Source organism: Coffea arabica, chromosome 7e, assembly GCF_036785885.1.
Source record: "Coffea arabica cultivar ET-39 chromosome 7e, Coffea Arabica ET-39 HiFi, whole genome shotgun sequence".
In the NCBI taxonomy this organism is placed as follows: Eukaryota; Viridiplantae; Streptophyta; class Magnoliopsida; order Gentianales; family Rubiaceae; genus Coffea; species Coffea arabica.
Genome location: NC_092323.1, coordinates 37,912,914 through 37,938,343, shown reverse-complemented (window position 1 = coordinate 37,938,343; position 25,430 = coordinate 37,912,914). Strand labels below are relative to the sequence as shown.

Sequence of the window (25,430 nt, the reverse complement as noted above, 5' to 3'; positions counted from 1 at the left end):
AGGTGACAAACTTAATCTAATCTAAAACACTTAACCAGACTTAGTTACTTCACTAATCACCCTCCTATATTAATGACCTATACTTAATCATGTCTTAAACATACACTAATGCAAGGAAACACCAAACTTTTTGTCATGAGAAATATTAAGGGTTTAAACCCAACTTAGGCTTCTAATAAATCATAACACTAGAGATTTTGCTAGTTTAGGGTTTTCTAACCTTTTAAAACCTACTTAACCTTTAAAAAAATAAATCGAATTCTATACTTACCTGTACCAAAACACACACTAGTATATTGAATTTTTAACTATAACTCGAACTTGTAATTAATACAAAAACTAGGGTTTTATAAATAATCCAAAGTAGGGTTTTCTAATAAATTCGTACAAAATAGAACAAAATGCTCTTAATATCACATAATATCGAAATTAATGACTAACCGGGGTCTCACAACCTCCCCCTCTTAGAGCAATTTCGTCCTTCAAATTAATACCTTTGTTCGTGAACAGAGAAGGATACTTCTTTTACATGTCTTCCTCCACTTCCTAGGTGGCTTCCTCCACATCATGATTTTTCTATAAAATCTTCACCAAAGATATCCGTTTATTCCTTAGTTCTTTCATCTTTCGATCCAAAATCTGTATGGGTTGTTCTTCATAGGTGAGGGTTTCATCTAGCTCCACGTCCTCAGGATGTAGAATGTGAGTGGGGTCGGGATGGTATTTCTTGAGTAAGGAAACATGGAAGACATTGTGAATTCGGGACATACTGACCGGTAGTTCCAATTGACATGCCACCACCCCAACTCGTCGTTGAATCTTATACAGCCCTATATATCGGGGTTTCAACTTCTTTCCTTTTCCAGCTGAAATAGTTCCCCTAAGTGGTGTAACTTTTAGGAACACCATGTCTCCCACCTCAAATTCCAGGTCTTTTCTTCAATGATCGGCATAACTCTTCTGCCAACTCTGAGCTGTTTGTATTTTCTGGCGAATGATTTTGACCTTTTCTATTGCTTCTTCAATCCATGGTACTGTGGTCGAATCCAATACCTTCCTCTCACCTACTTCATCCCAAAAGATAGGTGAGCGGCACTTGCGCCCGTACAAGGCTTCATACGGTGCCATTTGTATGGTGGAATGATAGCTGTTATTATAGGCAAACTCGATCAAGGTGAGGTGTTGACTCCAGTTCCCTTCAAAATCCATAACACATGATCGGAGCATGTCCTCAAGGGTTTGTATAGTTCTCTCCGATTGTCCATCTGTCTGAGGATGGTAAGCTGTACTTAAGTGAAGTTTAGAACCCATAATTTCTTGCATCCTTTGCCAGAATCGTGACACGAAACGAGGATCTCTGTCCAGACAATACTTATCGGTACTCCATGTAGTTGTATAATTTCATCTAGATACAGCTGAGCTAGTTTTTCTGGGGAGTACTTCATGTTCACGGGAAGAAAATGAGCTGATTTAGTTAAACGGTCCACAATTATCCATATGGCATCATGTCCTTTTTGTGTTCCTGGTAATTCTGAAACAAAATCCATCGTAATGTTTTCCCACTTCCATTCTGGCACTTCTAAGGGCTGGAGTAGCCCTGAGGGTTTTTGGTACTCAGCTTTAATCTGCTGACAGGTTAGACATGTTTGTACAAACTGAGCTACCTCCTTCTTCATACTATCCCACCAGTATAACTTTTTTAAATCTTGGTACATCTTTGTCGTACTGGAATGTACAGTATATCGTGATCGGTGAGTTTCTTCCAATATCTCCCTTTTAATGTCTTTATCCTGTGGTACAACCAACCGATTGCGATATCTCAATATCCCATCTGAATTCACATTAAAGTCAAGTATTGTCCCTTTTTCAACTTTTTCCTTCCATTTTTGCACTTGAGAATCATCATTCTGAGCTTCTTTTATACGAGTTATTAGAGTAGAAGTTATCATAATATTGCTAAAAAACACTGCTGACGACTTAAGTTGAGAATTTCATTCCCCAACTTTCTCTAATAACTCCCACTCTTTTACCTGCAAACTGGACACCTGAGATTTACGACTAAGAGCATCAGCTACTACATTAGCTTTCCCTGAATGAAACTTAATGGTGCAATCATAATCCTCTAGAAATTCCATCCACCGATGTTGCCTCAAATTCAACTCTTTTTGCGAACATAAATACTTGAGACTCTTAGGGTCGGTGAATACCTCAAAAACTATCCCATACAGATAATGATGCCACTTTTGAAGAGCAAAAACTACGGCTGTTAATTCCAAGTCATGGGTGGGGTAGTTTTGCTCATGAGCTTTTAACTTTCGGGATGCGTACGCTATCACCTGCCCATTCTGCATAAGTACACAGTCTAAACCCATCCGAGATGCATCTGTATATACCACAAAATTGTCCTTTCCGTTGGCCAATGTCAAAATGGGTGCGGAAGTTAATCGCCCTTTCAACTCTTGAAAACTGGCATCACACTTTGAAGTCCAGACAAATTGATTATGAATTTTGGTCAAATCCGTTAGAGGTCCAGCTATCTTGGAAAAATCCTTGATAAAGCGCGATAATATCCCACCAGTCCTAAGAAACTGTGAGACCCCGGTTAGTTCTTAAGTTTGATATTAGGTGATATTAATTATTTGTGTGGTGAAATTGGGTTTTAGGGCTAATTAGAAAACCCTAAGTTGGATTAGTTGTAAAACCCTAGTTTTGTATTAATCATAAGTTCGAGTTTTAGTTAAAGTTGGTTATGCTAGTGTGTGTGTTAGTACAGGTAAGTATAGGATTTAATCCATTTTATATAGGTTAAGTAGGGTTCTAAAAGGTTAAAAACCCTAAACTAGAAAAAATCTCTAGTGTTATGATTTATTAGAATCCTAAGTTGGGTTTGTCGCGCCCCACTTTTTGATATGATGAGTGTGGTGTGTGTGAGATGTGAGTGGTGTAATGGAATGTGAACGTGTGTAAATGAAAAGTAAAAGGCCATGGGACTTGAAAATGCGACGGTTTGGCCATATAAAGTTCAAAAAGGGTTTTTTGTATCAAAAATGGAGTCGCCACTTGGTATAGGGTTAGGGTGTACCAAGTCACCCAAAAAATGGTTTTTTGTTTTTGAATAAAAAAAGTAAATAAACCCTTTTAAAGAACTTTTGGGTCTACGTAACCAAAAAGAGGGATCGGGGGTCACATTTGACGAAGGGGAAGGCAAGGAAAAAAATCCAATGCACCCCTTCGACCTAGCCAAGGCTAGTTGCGTGACTTAAACCAATTTTTCCTAATTTTTCTACCCAAGGTATGTATCGCGTGTTGGATATGTCTATATGAATGCAAAAACCTAGACCTAGGGGGACATGGGGGAAATTTCTCTTCAAAGGTTGAGCGGTGCCAATCACATTAATTGTGAAGCCCAATAATGATCCTTTGGAGAGGTCACACGTAATCCTAAATGACGTAAAATGAGTGGAATGCATGCCATGTGAAAGTGTGAGTTTGTGTGAAGTGAGAAAAATGATAAAAGTAATAAGATATAAGTGGAGGTGTGCAAATGTCTTTGCAAGGTAAAGTAAGTAAAGAATAATAAGGTGAAAAATGCCATAAGGTGTATGTGTGAAGAGAGAATGTAGAAAGTAGTGTGAAAGTAGTGTGAAGTGAGAATGTGGAAAAAGGGTTAGAATATAAAGTAAGTGTATGTGATAGTGAATGAATAGAATGCATGAATCCTATAGGAATGCATCAAGACGGGAACGGGGAGTCCTAACTTTGTGACTTAATATTCCCTTTGATTAGAAGGCAAAACTAGCGTGCTAAGGCTATCGAGTAGCCACACTCGCTCGTTTCCCTTATCGAAAGGGGACTCTCAAGCAAATGAGCCCTATAACTAGTATGAGATGCAAAACCTAAAAATGAGGGAAAAAAGGGGTTCGAGGAGCATGCCAATGATAAAACTAAGAAAAATGCATGACATGTAGTGAACATGCAAATATGCACTAACAAAAGGGGATGGCCTATTGGGTCTAGCCCTTTCTATGAATTCCTAATGAAATAATGAGCCACAACTAGCATTGGACTAGTGTGGTGACGTACATTCATCCATCACATTCATTCATGGCTATGGAAAGCGATTAGACATGCCAAACACCCATAAACACATAGCACATAACAATTAGCATGCTCGACTAGATGCAAGAACCTAATAAAGCAAATTAACACATAGCAACTAAGCATGCAAGACACATAAAGCAATTGAAGCCCTAACTATTACATTTGCTAGCTAGGCACATGTCTTCAACAGGTCTTCATCGAATGCTCATCCAAGCCCTATCTATTACAAGCCAAGAGGTGTACACATACCCCATAATGAAATACTTAAATAAAAGGCAAAAGTAAATGAAATAAATGAAAGGAATTAAAGAAAGGCAAGGAAAGCAACGTAGACATGCAATTCACACTTAGCACGTTGGATCACATAGGAGAAATGAAAATCAAGGAGATAGAGGTTACCTCCCTTGCAATTGGGCCCCAATGAAGTGAAATCACTCATTTATCCTCCAAAATAAAAGAAATGGTCAAGGTACCAATTTATTTGGGAAAATTAAAGAAAATAGGCAAACACAAGCTCACTTGGTCATAAAGCCCCTAAAGTCATGAATTAAATGCAACTGAAACAAAGCATGGTAATTAATTAAAACAAACAAGCAATGAAGTTGTAGAATTAAAATTGTCAAGGACCAAATTGAGGAAATTATTCAATTGGTTGGGTCATAGTGAAACAAAGGGGACTTGGGGGGTCAGAGTGCAAATTTTCTGGAAATTATTCATGCAAATGCATGCAAACCAACGTGAAAGAGCATTCTGCAAATATTTTCTTAGGCTTTGAAGCCTTCACAACTTTGCATGACAGATTTTCTAAGAAAACAAAACAAAACTCTCAAACCAAAATCCAACTTCAAGTTCCTACCAAACTCATCATACATGCAAGAGCCAAAACGAAGATGATTTCTATGCAAATCTGGTACAACAAACTGAAAACCATTCCAGCAACAACGAATGAAGCTTGCTGCAACTTTCTTACCAATTCAGATTTTTATCACAGCTTTGATTAGATGTTTCCAAACCAACATCATCAATTCAAACTAAGCAACCAACTTCACTCGAATAAACAGAAAACTTAGCAAGACAGCATGCAATTTTGGACAGTCCAAACAACTTCCTGCAAGGCGTATGAAACATTTCTGCAGCAAAAGAGAAGGCTTTCGGTAGCCAGCTGAAGCTTTGGGAGCTTCAGCAACTGCATGCGGCCGAAACAAAAAGGTTTTAACAGGAGGAAGACTTGACTTCCAAGCTGTTATAGAACCCAGAAAACCACGGACATGAGAAACAAAATGCAGCTACGTAAGAAACAGAATTTTCTGCAACTACAAAAACCTGTTGCCTTTTCTCAAACTTGCAGCAAATTCCAGCAACAACTACATCCATTTCATCATACAAACAAGTTCATCAAACCAGAAATTATTGACCCAAATCAAAACATGAAATTTTGTTTGCAGGATTAAGATGGCAAATCTGAGTTGATGACCGCCCAAGATAAAGAAAAACAACAAGACAGCATGCCGCAAGAATTTCTGCAAAGCTAGGAAGCTTTCGGCAACCCATAATGAATCAGGATTTTTAACCAAGCATCAAAGGCTTTAGATTAAACAACAGCTAGCCAAACCGCAAGCCCAAACAAGGAAACAAAAAACTCAAGAAAGCTATCACGCAAATCTGGAAAATCAGAAGCTTTGCTGCAATTTTCAGCCGCGACTTGTGTCCAGAATTTCTAGTTTATCATGCAAACAGATCCAACAAGGAACCAGAATTCTACCTATCCATCATCAACTAAACACGCAACTTTGTAGCAGGATCGAAAACAGAAAAATGAAACTAACCAACAAAACATGAAAGTAAACAGCAAAAACAACGATAGGAAGAGAGAAACAAAATGCCGCCAGTTTTTCTGCAATTTTACCCAGCCGCGGCTTTCCATTTCATCAAGCAAACCAGATTCGGGTAACCAAACAACAAGCTGCTTAGCTTTAAAGCTCCAAATAAACAAACAACAATGAAAGAACTGATTGCAACAGAGAAATTCTGAACAATACATTCACATAAAAATGGTTTAGTAGCCCGAAAGATCAAATTTTTATCAAGATTGCTGCTAAGAGGTTTTGATCAACGGAAAAAATCTAGCCTTTCCCATAAAATCCTTGACAACGGAAGCAAGAAAAGCAATCCTGACTTCAGGTAAAAATCTAAAACATAGCTTTGATGGATAGCTTGGAAATATACCTTGAAAGACGGATAGAAGCTAGTGTAGTCTGTGAAAGAACAAAGACAGCCGATGAAGAAAGTTCCGGCAATCCCTCCTCCTCTCTGCTTTGGTTGCTGCTCCTTTTCTCTTTCAGCCGTATCCTCTCCCTTTTCTGTTTGGGTTTTGCTTTCCCTTCCGTTCTTCCTCCTCCTTGCTGCGCCGCCCCCCAGACGAAGCTCCCCTGCCTCACGAAACTCTCCCCTTTTTCCAGCCGCCTCTCTCTAGTTCTCCCTCGTTTCTTTCGTCTCAGCCTCCAACCGTCAAAGCTCTCTCTTTTTTCTTTCTTTTGTTGCCTTCTCAACCTCCCCGATGATCCCTCACTCTTGCTCTTGTTCGCTCTCGGCTCCCTCTCCTTCACTCCCGTAGCTAGTTTTTCCTCTTTTTTTCACTTTCTATCGCTCCTCAGGCCTAGCCGTGAGTCCCTTCTCTCTTGCGGCTGCCGTCAAAAATGCCAAACCCCATTCACCAAACCCTTCATCCTACGGCCCCTCTTGGCTGCGGCTCTCCCTTTTCATTTTAATCCCTACACCTTGCATAGAAGCTTCCTCCATTAGCCAGGTGTCTGGCCACCTGGAAAACCAGCCCTCTTCCTCTAAAAATTGCAGCCAAAGGGCTGCCCGAGCCCTTTCTTGCAAGCTGCGCAAATACGCAGCTTGCATGTCACGATGCCCCTTTTTTTTTTTTTTTTTTTCAAAATAACTTAACAAAAATAAGTAAGATGCTAAAAGATTGATTTTAAAAGACATAAAACATATTTTTTTGGAACACTTTTCTTTTTCCTTTGAGAAATTCTAGCTAAAATGGCTAAAATGACTAAAACTAAAAGTAAATAAACTAAATGTGACAATTAAAAATAGAACAAATAAAAACGAATAGTAAATAAATAAATAAATAATAAACCACCAAAAATTTGGTGTCTACAGTTTGCCCCTCTTTGTCTGAGTTTTGAAAAAACTTGAGACAAAGAAGTAGACACCAAATACTTACCTGTGTTATTTGGCTGTGAACGACTCGAACGATGGGGCTGACCCCTACACGAAATTTAAAACGGGGCTGACCCGAACAACAATTTAAAACGGGACTGGCCCGAACAGGAATTTAAGACGGGACTGACCCGAACAAGAATTTTAAAAATGGGACTTTAAATGGGATAGACTCACGGGATAGACCCGGACTGAAATGTAAATGGGATAGACCCACGGGATAGACCCGGACTGAAATGTAAATGGGATAGACCCGGACAGAAATGTAAATGGGATAGACCCACGGGATAGACCCGGACAGAAATGTAAATGGGATAGACCCACGGGATAGACCCTGACAAAATAAATGGGATAGACCCACGGGATAGACCCGGACTGAAAAGTAAATGGGATAGACCCACGGGATAGACCCGAACTGAAATTTTAATCATGGGACGCACGCTAGTGGGATTGACCCAACAGCTAGCGGCGGTACAAAATAAAATGCCCACTGGCGGGACTCACCTCACACTCCAGTGGCTGTGAATGAAATGCACACAGGCGGGACTAACCTCTGCTCCAGTGGCTGTGAAAATGAAATGTTCTGACAAATGGACAGTGGGATTAAACCCGAGCCTGCCAAGGTTGGCGGGATGAAACCCGGTCCCAATTTCATAAAAATGGTCAGCGGGATCATACCCGGTCCTGCCGAGATTGGCGGGATGAAACCCGGTCCCAATTTGATAAAAATGGTCAGCGGGATCATACCCGGTCCTGCCGAGATTGGCGGGATGAAACCCGGTCCCAATTTGATAAAAAGCGGTCAGCGGGATTATACCCGGTCCTGCCGAGATTGGCGGGATGAAACCCGGTCCCAATTTGATAAAAACGGTCAGCGGGATTATACCCGGTCCTGCCGAGATTGGCGGGATGAAACCCGGTCCCAATTTGATAAAAACGGTCAGCGGGATTTTACCCGGGATGAAACCCGGTCCGAATTTGATAAAAACGGTCAGCAGGATTATACCCGGTCCTGCCGAGATTGGCGGGATGAAACCCGGTCCCAATGTGATAAAGTGAAGCTGGCGGCACTAAATCCATGCCCAACTTGATGTTTGAAATGTTGGCGGCACAAAATCCAGACCCAACGTGGTTTGGTGAATGGTCAGTGGGATAAGACCCAATCCTGCCATCCAATTGATCAAGAAATTGGATTTGATCTTGTCAAGATACAAGAAATTAAATTTGATTTTCCAAGAAACAAAAATTTGAACTTGACTTTGAATTTTCCTGATTTTTCGAGAGAATCTTTTCAAAATTTGCCCCAGTGTAGGGCCCTTTTTCCCTCTTTCTTCTCTTTCTTCGGCATCGACCTTCCACATCACCGAATGCTCCTTCGTCGATTTCAACTATGAATACCTGCACAGGGGGCTTATATGCACTCAAATTTTCATGAAAAAGGCAGCGTGATTGATTTGAAAGTCTTGCTTGAGTCTTTGACGAAATCCTCAAATGGACTATAAAAAATTTGCCCCATGTGGGCTTATTTTGTGAAATCTTGGAAATAAAAATTTTGCCCCAGTATGGGCCCATTTGATTGCAAGAAATTGGTTTGGATGTCTCTCCATTTATTTGAACCAAGAGAAATCACACTTTCCAAAACTTAGAAAGTAATCATATATACAACGTGAAGAAAATTGAACGTTGAGTTTTGAACTCATGGCGAAATTTCATGATGAATCTCTCAGAATAACACCAAATTTTCATCCTCACTTTTAGCATCGGTGCCCAGAGTGGCGGGTCACCACTTCTTGTTGGCTCATCTTTCAGGGCTAATCGAATGGGGTGTTATTTCTGATTTGGAAATGGCTAAAGGAAATGGAAGGTCAAGACTTGGCTTATTTTGTGCCCCAATTGTATGTACTCTATTCAATATCACATCTTAGTGAAAGCAAAGAGTTTGTCACCCTTATTTCTTAAGAAAACTTAGTCAACGTATAAGCTTCATGGGCTTGCAAAATTTCGGGTAGAAATGATAGCTAAACATGTAAAAACTGGTTATACCCTTATGATCACGAATGATTGATGGACTTCTTATGAGCATATCCTCACTTTGGGTCGTCATGAAGGAATAAGTCAACGATGGACTTTATTAGCTTGTAATTTGGCTTGAAAACGATAGTTAAAAGATAAGTCTTTCAAGGACATTGCACCGAAGATCGCATTTTTCCCAAAATTGCCCCTATTTTGAACCCAAAGATCTCAGAATTTGTTGGTATTCTTCTCATTATTCAACAGGGACTTCAACATCGAATTTTCTGCATTTTCTTGCATTTACTTTTCTTGCTTTGCTTTTTGCCTTTTCTTTTTCTGGTGGGTTTTCACATGATGAGTAGCGTCAACCCCATACTCAAGCAATTCAGAAATACAGCTAAAATTTTCAGCATCAGAAATTTTCTTGACAAGGCCATTGCAAAGAACAGAAGTCAGGACTTTCGGCTTTGTAATGGGGTCAGGTGGGGTGCTTAGAAAAGTTAAGGCTTGAAGGCAGGTTTCAAAAGCGGTTTAAGTAATCTGAGATCGCATTGTTGTGCCAACCCTATTTTAGGGTTAAGTCAAAATTTGCCAGAGCTTGTGCTCAATTGAGGCTTTTTTTCTTTCATTTTCTTTCGATTTTTCGGCCTTCTGCCATTTTTTGAACTTTCACAAAATTTGCCCCAGTTTATTTTTGAACTGAGGTTCTCTTTTCTTCCTTTGCCTTTTGATTTTGTGGCTTTTCACTTTTTCACTTCTTGAAATTTTCCTCTTCAACTCAAACTTGCCCCAGTGTGGGGTTTGCGACTCTCAGGGGTTGCCAAACGAAGTATTTTATTCTGAAGGCTCAAAAAGGATAACGAGGGGTAGAATGTTTGATTGGAAAAGAAGATGGCCTGACTTGTATTCCGTTCCTTACAATAATTCTGAAAGGAAACTTTCATTAATGCGAAATTTCTGGCATGTATCTGAATTAACTGATTGAGGAGGACCCTTGTTCATCCATATGTGTGAAACATAGGCGATCCACGCGGACAAAACTCTTCCTTTTCTTTTTTCAAAATTGGAACCCAAGTGGAATCAAATTTCCCCAACTTGCGGTTCTCTTTCCCCCTTTCTTTTCCCTTTTTTTTCAAAATTCCCCAATCTCCTTCCCCAATGTGGGGTGCGATCATATGTGCACTCGAAAAAGAACCACCAATTTTGCTCAAATAGGGATGCAAGGGATGATCAGTGTTTAGGTTGTAGAAACGACGGCCAAAGCGTCATTCTTACACCTCATGACAACCAAAGTAACGAAATGGTCATTAAGAATCCATTCCCCTTTTGATATTTGAAAATTTTCCAATGAAGGGTAGTGATCATTAGGGCTCTTATTTGAAACGAAATTATTCTTTTAAAGGCTCAAATGGGAGAGCAAATGATAAAATGTGTATAGGTAGAGAAACGAATGCTCAAAGTATCATTCTAAATTTTCAAAATAAACAGGAATGATGCACATTTTTGCTTTCACTTAGATGTGATTGAATCGGATTAGACACCGCGGATATTTTCAAGCAAAAGTTGCCCCAATTTATCAATCAATGTGACTGACTTTATTTTGGGATTAAGTGCAGGAGAAAAGGTATCTCATGGGCCTTCTGAATGACCTCTTTCAATTTTTGAGCACTCTTATTGTGTAGCTCGGATCACCAATCTAGTGTATACATTTGTGAGTTTTCAGGCCAAAGGTTGAAAAATCTCAATTTGAGCTTATTTCTTAAAATTCACCATGAAATCTCTTAATGAGCTCAATAAAGAATGAAATGTACATGAATATACACAAAACAATAATTGTCCAAAAATTTTATTGCTGAAAAGGTTTGAAACAAAATTTCTCGTTCAATTATGATACAAATGAGAATAGAAAGCTTCTAAAGAGCTCCACATATATATCCCTTTTGTCTCCTTCTCTTTTGACACAAAAATATATTAACAAGTCAAATATACAGAATCTTCCTTGAAAGCAATTATGAAATCTCTTAGAAGCTCTTAGCCTAGAGCTTTCAGATGGATCTTTCATGTTTCCATTGTTGGATCTGCCCAAGAATCAAACAATACTTGCAATTTTGACACTTTATTAGATCCAAATTATCATCAGATACAGAAAAATATTTTTGCCTTATTGAAACATTTTTATGAATGCAAGGGAAGGGAGAAAACAAAAGAAAGAAAAAACCATGAGTTAGTAAGCAATTCTATAAAATCGGTATGCATGTCCTATGGGGGAACCCTTTTATGCCAAGGGTAGGCCTAGCATGAAAATGCAATCCTCTAGAGCAGGCACTATACAATACCTGATGGATCCAATCAGCTTATGGAGTGAAAAATAATTTTGAAAAAAAAATTGGCCCATTGGAATGAGAAGAGACGTTTGTCAAAATGAGGACCTCGTCCGAAGGGATTGATCACTTTTGATTGATACAAGAACTTACAAAAACGCACGGGTTTGATCTTGACGAACTTCCTATTGAAGAGATTGGAATTCGTTTTGACAACTTTTCTCAGTGAAGCACGGGTCAAAACTCCAACTGATCAAATGACTGGATGCAATGGATGTTTTTCTCAAAATCGACTAGGTTTTCCATTTTGAAACTCGACATTGAAACCCTAATTGGTCAAATGAAATTGACAATTTTATTAAAAATCGACTGGATTACCCTAAAAAGGGAAACAGGTCAAATGAATTGAATGAAATTTAATTTATCCAAAATTAATCAGATCACCCTAAAAAGGGTAAATTGATCAAATAGATTGAACGAAACTTGATTTTTCCAAAATCGGCTCGGTTGCCCTAAAAATGGGTAAATTGGCCAAATGTATGATTTATTCAAAATCGACCAAGTGACCCTAAAAAGGGTAAATTGGTCAAATGAATTGATGATTTATTGAATGAATTGGCAAAATGGATTGGTTGAAATGTCCGGCCATTGATTATTTCAAAATTATTGAGGTGCATTGGTCTATGACCTTCTAAAAATCAAATTTTGGCCTCAATTTATTTATCGTCTCAATAGGAGGAATCATTTGTGAATTTCTTCAAATTAATGTCCTTCACGCAAGGGATTTTTACCAATTTTTTATAAAATGGCCAAAGAGTGATTATTAGATGCTCATATTCCAAAGATCACTCTATGAAAATGATCGGATCCTACCTTACCTTGTGCACTACCCCTTTGGATGGTACAAAATGTAAACGTGCAAGTCTCCTTGGATTAAGTATCCGAGACACAAGGTGGCTTATTCCTAACACGGGATCCCCTAAATGGCATTCCCTTCTAGGGTTTATGCATGATGCCAGTTTATTAAAGCGATAAAACATGATATTATGACCTAAAAGGACCTTTTAAGTAGGCTTAGAATGCTATGCAATTATTAATCTATGAATGCAATATACCAAAATCTTTAAACGTGCAATAACCTATCTACAAGGGTAGGTTCTAAAAGAAGATCATGCCAGACCTCTTATTTCCTAACGTTTGTGAATGCAAAAGATAAGAAACAAGGGAACGTTAGTTCAACACATAATCACATAACACGTTGGACAATTAGATGATATAAAAAGCAACAAAAATATATAAGGAAAGGGGGTGGGACCCCTCCCCTCGTGAATAGTGTTTCCTAATTTAGGGTAAGGTCGACTCTACCCTAGGCAATTCTAATATGGATGCATGAGGTTGGGGTTCATTAATGCATCTAGACTTGATAAGCTCAGGTCCCTGAGCCTTCAGACTTAGAAATCAAGGGTCATCAATCCCAAGATTCTTTGTCGGTGGCTCGAGCGATTCCCCAAACACCGCTACGCACACATCGTGTCACGGCTACGTGTTTGAGTGAATCTATCAAAAATCCTCAACCTTCGACCAAAAGCTAAAGGCTATCAACCAATAGCTTTAAGCGGAAGATTGAGTGACCCATTGGAACATGCTACACACACATCGTGTCGTGATCACATGTCCAAGTGAGTCACCTAATCCTAATTGGGTGGAGTGGCGTGACAAGCCACTAAAGAAAAATAAAAGGGATAAAAGAAGTAAAGCGTATGCTCGTATGCTAGTGCTCGTTTGGAGGGGAAGGGTCAAGAACCAACGCGAGGCTCTAGGGTGACCCATACCTCCCAAAATGCAATGCAAGCGCGAGATAACAAGTAAACATTCATTCAAACATACATTCGTGAGTCGAGGGATTGGTTTGATACGTACGTGAGACAAAAAGGTCCTAAAATGGAAGATGCAACTCTAATATCCACATGCCATGCATAAAAAGGGTAGAAAAAGGAAACGAATGGCTAAGTCAAATGCTCGGACCCACTTAGGAATTCCCCAGTGGAGTCGCCAACTGTCGCGCCCCACTTTTTGATATGATGAGTGTGGTGTGTGTGAGATGTGAGTGGTGTAATGGAATGTGAACGTGTGTAAATGAAAAGTAAAAGGCCATGGGACTTGATAATGCGACGGTTTGGCCATATAAAGTTCAAAAAGGGTTTTTTGTATCAAAAATGGAGTCGCCACTTGGTATAGGGTTAGGGTGTACCAAGTCACCCAAAAAATGGTTTTTTGTTTTTGAATAAAAAAAGTAAATAAACCCTTTTAAAGAACTTTTGGGTCTACGTAACCAAAAAGAGGGATCGGGGGTCACATTTGACGAAGGGGAAGGCAAGGATAAAAATCCAAGGCACCCCTTCGACCTACCCAAGGCTAGTTGCGTGACTTAAACCAATTTTTCCTAATTTTTCTACCCAAGGTATGTATCGCGTGTTGGATATGTCTATATGAATGCAAAAACCTAGACCTAGGGGGACATGGGGGAAATTTCTCTTCAAAGGTTGAGCGGTGCCAATCACATTAATTGTGAAGCCCAATAATGATCCTTTGGAGAAGTCACACGTAATCCTAAATGACGTAAAATGAGTGGAATGCATGCCATGTGAAAGTGTGAGTTTGTGTGAAGTGAGAAAAATGATAAAAGTAATAAGATATAAGTGGAGGTGTGCAAATGTCTTTGCAAGGTAAAGTAAGTAAAGAATAATAAGGTGAAAAATGCCATAAGGTGTATGTGTGAAGAGAGAATGTAGAAAGTAGTGTGAAGTGAGAATGTGGAAAAAGGGTTAGAATATAAAGTAAGTGTATGTGATAGTGAATGAATAGAATGCATGAATCCTATAGGAATGCATCAAGACGGGAACGGGGAGTCCTAACTTTGTGACTTAATATTCCCTTTGATTAGAAGGCAAAACTAGCGTGCTAAGGCTATCGAGTAGCCACACTCGCTCGTTTCCCTTATCGAAAGGGGACTCTCAAGCAAATGAGCCCTATAACTAGTATGAGATGCAAAACCTAAAAATGAGGGGAAAAAGGGGTTCGAGGAGCATGCCAATGATAAAACTAAGAAAAATGCATGACATGTAGTGAACATGCAAATATGCACTAACAAAAGGGGATGGCCTATTGGGTCTAGCCCTTTCTATGAATTCCTAATGAAATAATGAGCCACAACTAGCATTGGACTAGTGTGGTGACGTACATTCATCCATCACATTCATTCATGGCTATGGAAAGCGATTAGACATGCCAAACACCCATAAACACATAGCACATAACAATTAGCATGCTCGACTAGATGCAAGAACCTAATAAAGCAAATTAACACATAGCAACTAAGCATGCAAGACACATAAAGCAATTGAAGCCCTAACTATTACATTTGCTAGCTAGGCACATGTCTTCAACAGGTCTTCATCCAATGCTCATCCAAGCCCTATCTATTACAAGCCAAGAGGTGTACACATACCCCATAATGAAATACTTAAATAAAAGGCAAAAGTAAATGAAATAAATGAAAGGAATTAAAGAAAGGCAAGGAAAGCAACGTAGACATGCAATTCACACTTAGCACGTTGGATCACATAGGAGAAATGAAAATCAAGGAGATAGAGGTTACCTCCCTTGCAATTGGGCCCCAATGAAGTGAAATCACTCATTTATCCTCCAAAATAAAAGAAATGGTCAAGGTACCAATTTATTTGGGAAAATTAAAGAAAATAGGCAAACACAAGCTCACTTGGTCATAAAGCCCCTAAAGTCATGAATTAAATGCAACTGAAACAAAGCATGGTAATTAATTAAAACAAACAAGCAATGAAGTTGTAGAATTAAAATTGTCAAGGACCAAATTGAGGAAATTATTCAATTGGTTGGGTCATAGTGAAACAAAGGGGACTTGGGGGGTCAGAGTGCAAATTTTCTGGAAATTATTCATGCAAATGCATGCAAACCAACGTGAAAGAGCATTCTGCAAATATTTTCTTAGGCTTTGAAGCCTTCACAACTTTGCATGACAGATTTTCTAAGAAAACAAAACAAAACTCTCAAACCAAAATCCAACTTCAAGTTCCTACCAAACTCATCATACATGCAAGAGCCAAAACGAAGATGATTTCTATGCAAATCTGGTACAACAAACTGAAAACCATTCCAGCAACAACGAATGAAGCTTGCTGCAACTTTCTTACCAATTCAGATTTTTATCACAGCTTTGATTAGATGTTTCCAAACCAACATCATCAATTCAAACTAAGCAACCAACTTCACTCGAATAAACAGAAAACTTAGCAAGACAGCATGCAATTTTGGACAGTCCAAACAACTTCCTGCAAGGCGTATGAAACATTTCTGCAGCAAAAGAGAAGGCTTTCGGTAGCCAGCTGAAGCTTTGGGAGCTTCAGCAACTGCATGCGGCCGAAACAAAAAGGTTTTAACAGGAGGAAGACTTGACTTCCAAGCTGTTATAGAACCCAGAAAACCACGGACATGAGAAACAAAATGCAGCTACGTAAGAAACAGAATTTTCTGCAACTACAAAAACCTGTTGCCTTTTCTCAAACTTGCAGCAAATTCCAGCAACAACTACATCCATTTCATCATACAAACAAGTTCATCAAACCAGAAATTATTGACCCAAATCAAAACATGAAATTTTGTTTGCAGGATTAAGATGGCAAATCTGAGTTGATGACCGCCCAAGATAAAGAAAAACAACAAGACAGCATGCCGCAAGAATTTCTGCAAAGCTAGGAAGCTTTCGGCAACCCATAATGAATCAGGATTTTTAACCAAGCATCAAAGGCTTTAGATTAAACAACAGCTAGCCAAACCGCAAGCCCAAACAAGGAAACAAAAAACTCAAGAAAGCTATCACGCAAATCTGGAAAATCAGAAGCTTTGCTGCAATTTTCAGCCGCGACTTGTGTCCAGAATTTCTAGTTTATCATGCAAACAGATCCAACAAGGAACCAGAATTCTACCTATCCATCATCAACTAAACACGCAACTTTGTAGCAGGATCGAAAACAGAAAAATGAAACTAACCAACAAAACATGAAAGTAAACAGCAAAAACAACGATAGGAAGAGAGAAACAAAATGCCGCCAGTTTTTCTGCAATTTTACCCAGCCGCGGCTTTCCATTTCATCAAGCAAACCAGATTCGGGTAACCAAACAACAAGCTGCTTAGCTTTAAAGCTCCAAATAAACAAACAACAATGAAAGAACTGATTGCAACAGAGAAATTCTGAACAATACATTCACATAAAAATGGTTTAGTAGCCCGAAAGATCAAATTTTTATCAAGATTGCTGCTAAGAGGTTTTGATCAACGGAAAAAATCTAGCCTTTCCCATAAAATCCTTGACAACGGAAGCAAGAAAAGCAATCCTGACTTCAGGTAAAAATCTAAAACATAGCTTTGATGGATAGCTTGGAAATATACCTTGAAAGACGGATAGAAGCTAGTGTAGTCTGTGAAAGAACAAAGACAGCCGATGAAGAAAGTTCCGGCAATCCCTCCTCCTCTCTGCTTTGGTTGCTGCTCCTTTTCTCTTTCAGCCGTATCCTCTCCCTTTTCTGTTTGGGTTTTGCTTTCCCTTCCGTTCTTTCTCCTCCTTGCTGCGCCGCCCCCCAGACGAAGCTCCCCTGCCTCACGAAACTCTCCCCTTTTTCCAGCCGCCTCTCTCTAGTTCTCCCTCGTTTCTTTCGTCTCAGCCTCCAACCGTCAAAGCTCTCTCTTTTTTCTTTCTTTTGTTGCCTTCTCAACCTCCCCGATGATCCCTCACTCTTGCTCTTGTTCGCTCTCGGCTCCCTCTCCTTCACTCCCGTAGCTAGTTTTTCCTCTTTTTTTTCACTTTCTATCGCTCCTCAGGCCTAGCCGTGAGTCCCTTCTCTCTTGCGGCTGCCGTCAAAAATGCCAAACCCCATTCACCAAACCCTTCATCCTACGGCCCCTCTTGGCTGCGGCTCTCCCTTTTCATTTTAATCCCTACACCTTGCATAGAAGCTTCCTCCATTAGCCAGGTGTCTGGCCACCTGGAAAACCAGCCCTCTTCCTCTAAAAATTGCAGCCAAAGGGCTGCCCGAGCCCTTTCTTGCAAGCTGCGCAAATACGCAGCTTGCATGTCACGATGCCCCTTTTTTTTTTTTTTTTTCAAAATAACTTAACAAAAATAAGTAAGATGCTAAAAGATTGATTTTAAAAGACATAAAACATATTTTTTTGGAACACTTTTCTTTTTCCTTTGAGAAATTCTAGCTAAAATGGCTAAAATGACTAAAACTAAAAGTAAATAAACTAAATGTGACAATTAAAAATAGAACAAATAAAAACGAATAGTAAATAAATAAATAAATAATAAAACACCAAAAATTTGGTGTCTACAGGGTTTAAACCCTTAATATTTTTCATGACAAAAAGCTTGTTGTTTAATTGCATTTGAGTATGTTAATACATGGTTAACTATAGATGATTAAGTTAGTGGGGTGATTAGTAGAGAAACTAAGTAAGATTAATTAGTTTGGATTAGATTAAGTTAATGACCTATGGACTAATTTGCTAAGAATTAAATGATTTGGGGCAAGAGTGTGAAAGGGGGCAAAGAAGCTTGTGGTGGAAATTAAGCCATGGTTGTATTTGATTTTGATTGGATAGTGAACAAATATCTTACCTATCTTAAGTCTTGCAAGCTATAAACCACAAACACAAGTTAAGACACAAAACACAAACCAAAAACCAAAGGAAGAGAGGGAGAGAGGGAGAGAGGTGGCCGAACCTTAGAGCAAGAGAAGAGAGAAAATTTTCTCCAAGTTCATCTTCTTCTAGCCTTCCATCTTGCTTGTGGAGTTTAAGGAAACAACTTTGGCACTTGATTGTTGTAGTTCCTCACTTACCAAGCTTACTTGAAGGTAAATCATCTCACTTGGAAGTTAAAGTTTGGTGATTAAGTGTTGAAACCATGAAATTGATGTTTTTGTTGTGATTGTAACTTTGTATGGTTTATGTGGTGATTATTGTGTAGTTTGATGGTTTATTTTGGGTGATATATTGCTGCCTAAATTTCGGTCAAGGCTGCGTAAATTTAGGGTTTCTTGTTTCATGATTCATTAAGTTGATTTGGTTGGGTTTTGACTTGGAAATGGAGTCTTTGATGTATTAATTTCACTTGTATGGTTGATTCTTAGAAAAATCAGATTTGGACCACGAAACCCTAGTCTCCATTAGGTTAGTTTAGCTTGGCTAGAGTTTAGTTGGTTAGGGTTTGGTTAGTAGGTTGTTAGATTAAGTTCATTGGTGCAAATAAAGTAAGGTTAGGGATTATGGTTAATGTTTGGTAATTTTATGATGACTTAGAGGGAAAGTTTCGAACTTTTTGTAGGGCATTTAGAAGTTAGTATATGTGTGCAATTGATTAGGAAGCTTGCATGAGAACCATTGAAACGCACCATGCGTTTACGGCGCGCGAAACCCTTCAATCTGGAAAACAGGGCAGTCCCAAATCTGAACTTTGGTCACGTTTTTCTTTGTGCTACCTATTGATTCAGGGTCTGCCCAAAACATGAAAGTTGTAGCTTCTGAAGTCCTTGTTGTGCCTGCACAATTTCAGCCCAATTCGATCAGTGTAGCCTGAATTATGACGAAAACACTATTGACTATGTGAAATGCTGGATTTGGTGACGTTTGTGGTTTTTGCTTCTGATGGTGCTCAGTTCATATTTACAACGAAGGAATTGGGTGTTGAGGTCTTCATAAGACTTGTAGATCTTCGTTTCAGCTTCAAAACAGTATAAAGTGCGTCCAAATCTGAGTTCCGTAGCTCTAGTTATACCCAAAACAAAATCAGGTGTCAGAACTGCCTTTGAAGTTGGATAGTTCTGACAGGAACTTTGGACCCGTTTTTCCCTGTGCTCTATACTGATTCAACATTTGGTCAAAACACAAAAGTTATAGCCTTATAAATGAGCTTTCCAACACCTCTGGAATTTCTTGATTCCGATCTCTGAGTTATGAGTTATAGTCGTTCAAACGGGGCCTGCTCGGTAACCTGAATTGAAACGGCTGGGACTGTCTTGTGCATTTTTGTCTTAGTTCCATTGAGATCTGGCTTGAGGTGTCCTCATGAGAGTTGTATCCCTTCTTCTTAGCTTTACAACGGTACCTCATTCACTTTGATCCAATAACCGTAGCCTGAAATTTGATTGAAACAGTTCTAGGTGCCAAATCTGCCCGTTTCCGTTTGCCGGCCGTTTCCGTTTTCATTTGCCGTTTCCGCGCGTGCATGTGCCCGTTTTGCCGTTTTGCTTGATTTATGCACTTTAGTAGTAGTTTGTGTAATAATGTGGTGCAATCTTCTATTTCAGATGGTGGTGAACTAGACGGAACCAGTGGGGCCTACTAGCTATCATTCGAAATGCGATTTTCGTGATTTTGCTATCCTTGTTCTGTGTGTAAGTATTCAGGCCGTTTTGTGTATAACTGGCTTATGTGCTTTGGTGTGGATAAGAGGGTACTTAGGCGAGGGTGTACTTGATCACACTCGACCTAAACCCTAATTTGCACTTGTGCTTCTTTGTGAGATGTGTATATATTAATTATTTTGGTGTTGAACCCCTTGAGCTTGTAGTTCGGGGTGACTTTTGTGGTGCCCGATCTCAAGACCTAGACGGACTATTCGAGCCGGCCGGGGCTTGGTCGAAACCAGTCCAACCTAATCTTAAGGTCACCAAGTTTGTGGTTCTGTGAACCAAGTTTGTGAATCGAGCTTGTGAATCAAGTTCAATTTCGTTTCGTTTGCTCAAGCCATTTCGTAAGGTGATTAGCCAGTGATGGTGATAAGGCGTTAGGTGGGAGTACAAGTGGAGTTCTACGGACCCTTATCGGTGGTCGACGGAGTGTCGACAGGAGGTCACACATGGCACATGACGTGGCTTTGGAGCCAACCTGTATCATTAACTTGTGTTGTTACTTTTATATGTTCAATTTGACATCTTTGTGATGTAATTGTTCGTCTTAATGTGAATTTACATTTTTACCCCTGTTTACTTACTAAGCATATAGCTTACCCCTTTCCCTTTGTTTTCCTTAACAGGGGCCGACGCGGGGAACTTTTGGCTCTATCACTAGATTAGTTAGGTTTGGTTTGTAATAGCCGGACAACTAAGATGTTTCTTCTAGTTTTGGTGATCTGTATAAAGACCCCTCTTTGGGTCTACATTATATTTTTGGTTGTTAGCATAGGGTAATGTAGTAGTCTGCATAACTCCTTTTGAGGATGTAAATAGAACTCTTTTGAGGTTGTATATATTGTGAATAGTACTCTTTTGGTTTATCTAATTTTTATTGTTTTGTATTTTCGAGTCCTGGCGCGAGCTAAGCAGGCGTCCCGCCTGTACCTTAGGGTTCGCCCTACCTTAGGGTTCGCCCTGGGAGAAGCGGGGGCGTCACAGAAACTCCTAACTTCCGTTGGGTTTTCTAGTCGTTTCCATTCGGTGATCGCTTTTACCTTAGCGGGATCCACCGCTATACCATCTTTTGAAATAACGTGGCCTAAAAAGGATACTTTCTCCAACCAAATATCACATTTACTAAACTTGACATATAATTGGTGGTCCTTAAGAGTCTGTAGTACTAGCCTCAAGTGTTGTTCATGGTCCTCACGAGTCTTAGAATAGACCAAAATATCATCACTAAATGCCACAACAAATTGGTCTAGATATGGTTTAAAGACGCGGTGCATGAGATCCATGAACGCGGCTGGAGCGTTTGTCAATCTGAAAGGCATGACTGCAAATTCAAAATGTCCATACCACGAATTAAAGGCGGTATTGGGTACATCTTCCCTTCGTATCCTCAACGGGTAATATCCCTGCCGAAAATCCAACTTAGAAAATACAACTGCGCCTTGCAGTTGATCAAACAACTCATCAATAAGTGGCAGGGGATATTTATTCTTAATGGTGAGATTATTCAACCCTCGGTAGTCAATGCACATTCGTAGTCTTCTATCTTTTTTCTTCACAAATAATACTGGGGCTCCCCAAGGCGATTCACTTTCTTGTATATATTCTCGATCCAGCAATTCTTGTAACTGTGTTTTCAACTCAACTTCTGCAGGAGTCATACGATAAGGAGTTTTTGATATTGGCTCTGCTCCAGGATGCAAATCAATCTTAAATTTTACTTCCCTCTCCGGGGGTAGTGATGTCAATTATTCGGAAAACATCTCAGGAAATTCACATACCACCAGTACATTTTCTACCTTCAGCTGATCCACCGGAGCATTCATTAACATCGCCAAATAAACTCGTGCACCATTGTATAGTAATTTTCGACTCCGAATCCCAGAGATAAGAGCAGAGGAAGTTAACTTTCCTCTTACATCTAATTGTAATGTAGGCTCACCCGGTATGTGAAAGTCAACCTTCTTAACACGGCAATTTAACCGTGCATGATATCTGGCCAACCAGGCCACCTCTAAAATGATATCGTATCCCTTAAGAGCTAACTTAATAAGGTCCACCAACAATTTCCGTTTTCCTATCCATACCTCACACCTCTTGTAGACCACATTGGCAATTAAACTCTTATTGGTAATAGGGGTTTTTATTTCTAAATCATATGGTAGTTTTTCAGGTTTAACATCTGCATGAGCCATAAATACAGGGTTTACAAAAGAGTGCGTGGCACTAGGGTCAATTAAAATACTTGCGGTACGCTGAAAAGAGAGAGCGTACCTTCGATGACTGCCGAAGGGTTAGTCACCTCTTGTTGACCCATTGCAAATACTCTGGCCGGTACTTTGGGCCGATTTCTCCCTGTGTTTATCGACTTAGTTGTGGTCCCTTCTGTCGGTGGTTTAGGTTCCTCCTTCTGCATCTTAGGGCATTAAGTAATCAGATGTTCCGTACCGCCACATTTAAAGTATTTTCGTACCGAATTTTTTTTCCAACAATTATCGGTAGTGTGATTGCCCCCACAGAAACTACAGATCTGTTTAATTCCTGTAGTTGACCCTCCACGCTGGGCACCCCTCTGGGGCCCTTGCCCTACCCGATCTCTTCCAAAAGTACCCCGGTTTGGGGTTCCTGCGGGTCGTGGACCACCCATCCCTCGACCCATCTTAGAGGGTGGCTCATTTCTCGAGATCTGTCCGGCCATGAAGTTGTTCGTGCTAGGTTTCCTCCATTTCCGGTCATGGAAGGCTTTCACTTGTCCCCTAACTGTCTCAATTCTCTGTGCCTTTTCTAGTGCCTGGCTAAATGTATCCAACTGAGCAGCTGCTAATGCCTCTTGAATCTCCACATTTAAGCCTCGAACGAAACGACGGATTCGCTTTTGCTCCGTTTGCACCAGATCTGGAGCGAAGCGAGAGAGTTTCGTAAACTGAGTTTCGTACTCCGCCACACTGGATGCCCCTTGGCGCAGGCGGATAAAGTCATCCTCCCGTCTCTCTTGTACAATAGGTGACAAATATTTCTCATTAAATTTCCGTGTAAAATTGACCCCCTGGACGTGGGTCTGTTCCCGCTCCCACTTGGCCTTAATCACATTCCACCAAGCTCGAGCAGCCCCCTCAAATTGAAAAATAACAAAAGATATCTGCCGCTCCTCTGAATACCCAAGCACGGCAAATATATCCAACATGCGGTCCAACCAACCCTCCGCTAAGTCAGGATTAGGTCCACCTATAAATTTCGGGGGTACAAACTTTCGGAACCGTTCTAAGGCACGATCATCTTCCTCGCGATTACCCGCATTATTTTCAGGGTTTCCGACATTACTCCCCTGGTCCTGACCCTGTTGGTTACCTCCCTGGCCTCCTCCAACTGTCTAGCCAAGCGATCGGCCGCCTTCCCCAGGCGACGTCGCTCGTCGTCCACCGCCAGGACAACCTCGTCTGGGTAGCCAAACGTGTGTCGGCACTCACATGGCCGATTCTGCCGACCAAAAGTTGAATACAACGTATACGGCCCCCCAGGCCTCCTCTGGAATCGAAGCACACGCCGGCGTAACACCTGGTTCATCGGGCCCCCTGCACTTGGAGGTCTCGACCCTGGTCCAGATCCACTAGGTTCCCCGACCTCCATACCTACAATACTTATTTGGTCAGTTCTTCTTCAGCATTTCAACTTAAAATATACCATTCATCTTAATTAGAGTCACATATTCCTATTACCTAATGCCTATCATGTATGTCCCAATTGCCCAAGTCTTCTAATCTAGGCGCTCTGATACCGCCTGTGACCCCCCCACCTCTCCCAAGGGCGAACCCGAGAGTATCGGCGGAACGCTTGCCTAGCTCGCGCCAGGACTCAAAAACACAAAGTAATAAAAACTAGATAAACCAAAAGCGTACTAGTCAATTGATATACAACCCCAAAAGAGTTCTATTTACATCTTCAAAAGGAGTTATTCAGACTACTACATTATCCTATGCTAGTATTCAAAAGTAGAAAGTAGACCTAAAGAGGGGTCCTTATACAGATCACCAAAATAAGAAGAAACATCTTAGTTGTCTGACTATTACAAACCAAGCCTAACTATTCTAGTGATAGTGCCAAAAGTTCCCCGCGTCGGCCCCTGTTAAGAAAAACAAAGGGAAAGGGGTAAGCTATATGCTTAGTAAGTATACAGGGGTAAAAACGTAAATTTTACATTAAGACGGACAATTACGTCACAAAGATGCCCAATCAAAAATATAAAAGTAACAACACAAGTTAAGGATACAGGTTGGCTCCAAAGCCACGTCATTTGCCATGTGTGACCTCCTGTCGACACTCCGTCGACCACCGGTAAGGGTCAGTAGAACTCCACTTGTACTCCCTCCTAACACCTTATCAGCCTCACTGGCTAGTCATCTCACGAAATGGCTCGAGCAAATGAAACGAAATTGAACTTGACTCACAAGTTCGGTACACAAACTTGGTTCACAAAACCACAAACTTGGTGACCTTAAGACTAGGTTGGACTGGCTTCGACCAAACTCCGCCCGGCTCGAATAGTCCGTCTAGGTCTTGAGATCGGGCCCCACAAAAGTCACCCCGGACTGGAAGCTCAAGGGTTCAACACCAAAATAATTCATATATACACATCTCATAAAGAAGCACAGGTGCAAAGTAGGGTTTAGGTCGAGTGTGATCAAGTACACCCTCGCCTAAGTACCCTCTCATCCACACCAAAGCACATAAGCAAGTTATACACAAAAAAACGGCTTGAATACTTACACAGAGAGCAAGTATAGCAAAAGTGCGAAGATCACGTCACGTAACAGCTAGTAGGCCCCACTGGCACCGTCTAACCCGTCACCGTCTAACCCGTCACCGTTTGAAATAAAAGATTGCACCACATTACTACACAAACGACAACTAAAATGTATAAATCAAGCAAAACGGAAAAATGGGCACATGCACGCGTGGAAACGGCAAACGAAAAAAGAAACGGCGGCAAACGGAAATGGCAGGCAAACGAAAACGGCAGATTTGGTACCTACAATTGTTTTGATCAAATTTCAGGTTACGGTTATCGGATCGAAGTGTATAAGGTACCGTTGCGAAACTAAGAAGAAGCTACAACTTTCATGAAGACACCTCAATTCAGATCTCAATGGAACTAGGACAAAAATGCACAAGACAGTCCCAACCGTTTCAATTCAGGTTACCAAGCAGGCCCTGTTTGAACGACTATAACTCATAACTCAGAGATCATAATCAAAAAATTATAGA

The 25,430-nt window shown here is 40.3% G+C and overlaps 1 protein-coding gene across 1 annotated transcript; it reads right to left on the bottom strand.

Moving 5' to 3' along the window:
• Nucleotides 1-1,991: 1,991 nt before the first annotated feature.
• Nucleotides 1,992-23,795, bottom strand: LOC140011352 (uncharacterized). Its single transcript, XM_072060145.1, has 5 exons — nt 23,517-23,795; nt 22,695-23,226; nt 21,950-22,350; nt 21,212-21,796; nt 1,992-2,345 (listed from the first exon to the last, which is right to left on the bottom strand). Exons 1-5 carry the CDS (start codon nt 23,793-23,795, stop codon nt 1,992-1,994), a joined length of 2,151 nt encoding a protein of 716 aa, XP_071916246.1.
• Nucleotides 23,796-25,430: the final 1,635 nt, after the last annotated feature.

What these genes read in the sequence shown, in the direction of transcription:
- LOC140011352 (XM_072060145.1), bottom strand. Translation starts at nt 23,795, where the DNA reads ATGGAGGTCGGGGAACCTAGTGGATCTGGACCAGGGTCGAGACCTCCA. An exon ending in TACAGGAATTAAACAGATCT is followed by an intron (nt 22,351 to 22,694) that starts GTAGTTTCTGTG and finishes TGGCTCATGCAG; the next exon opens with ATGTTAAACCTGAAAAACTA. An exon ending in AGGTAGAAAATGTACTGGTG is followed by an intron (nt 21,797 to 21,949) that starts GTATGTGAATTT and finishes TTGAAAACACAG; the next exon opens with TTACAAGAATTGCTGGATCG.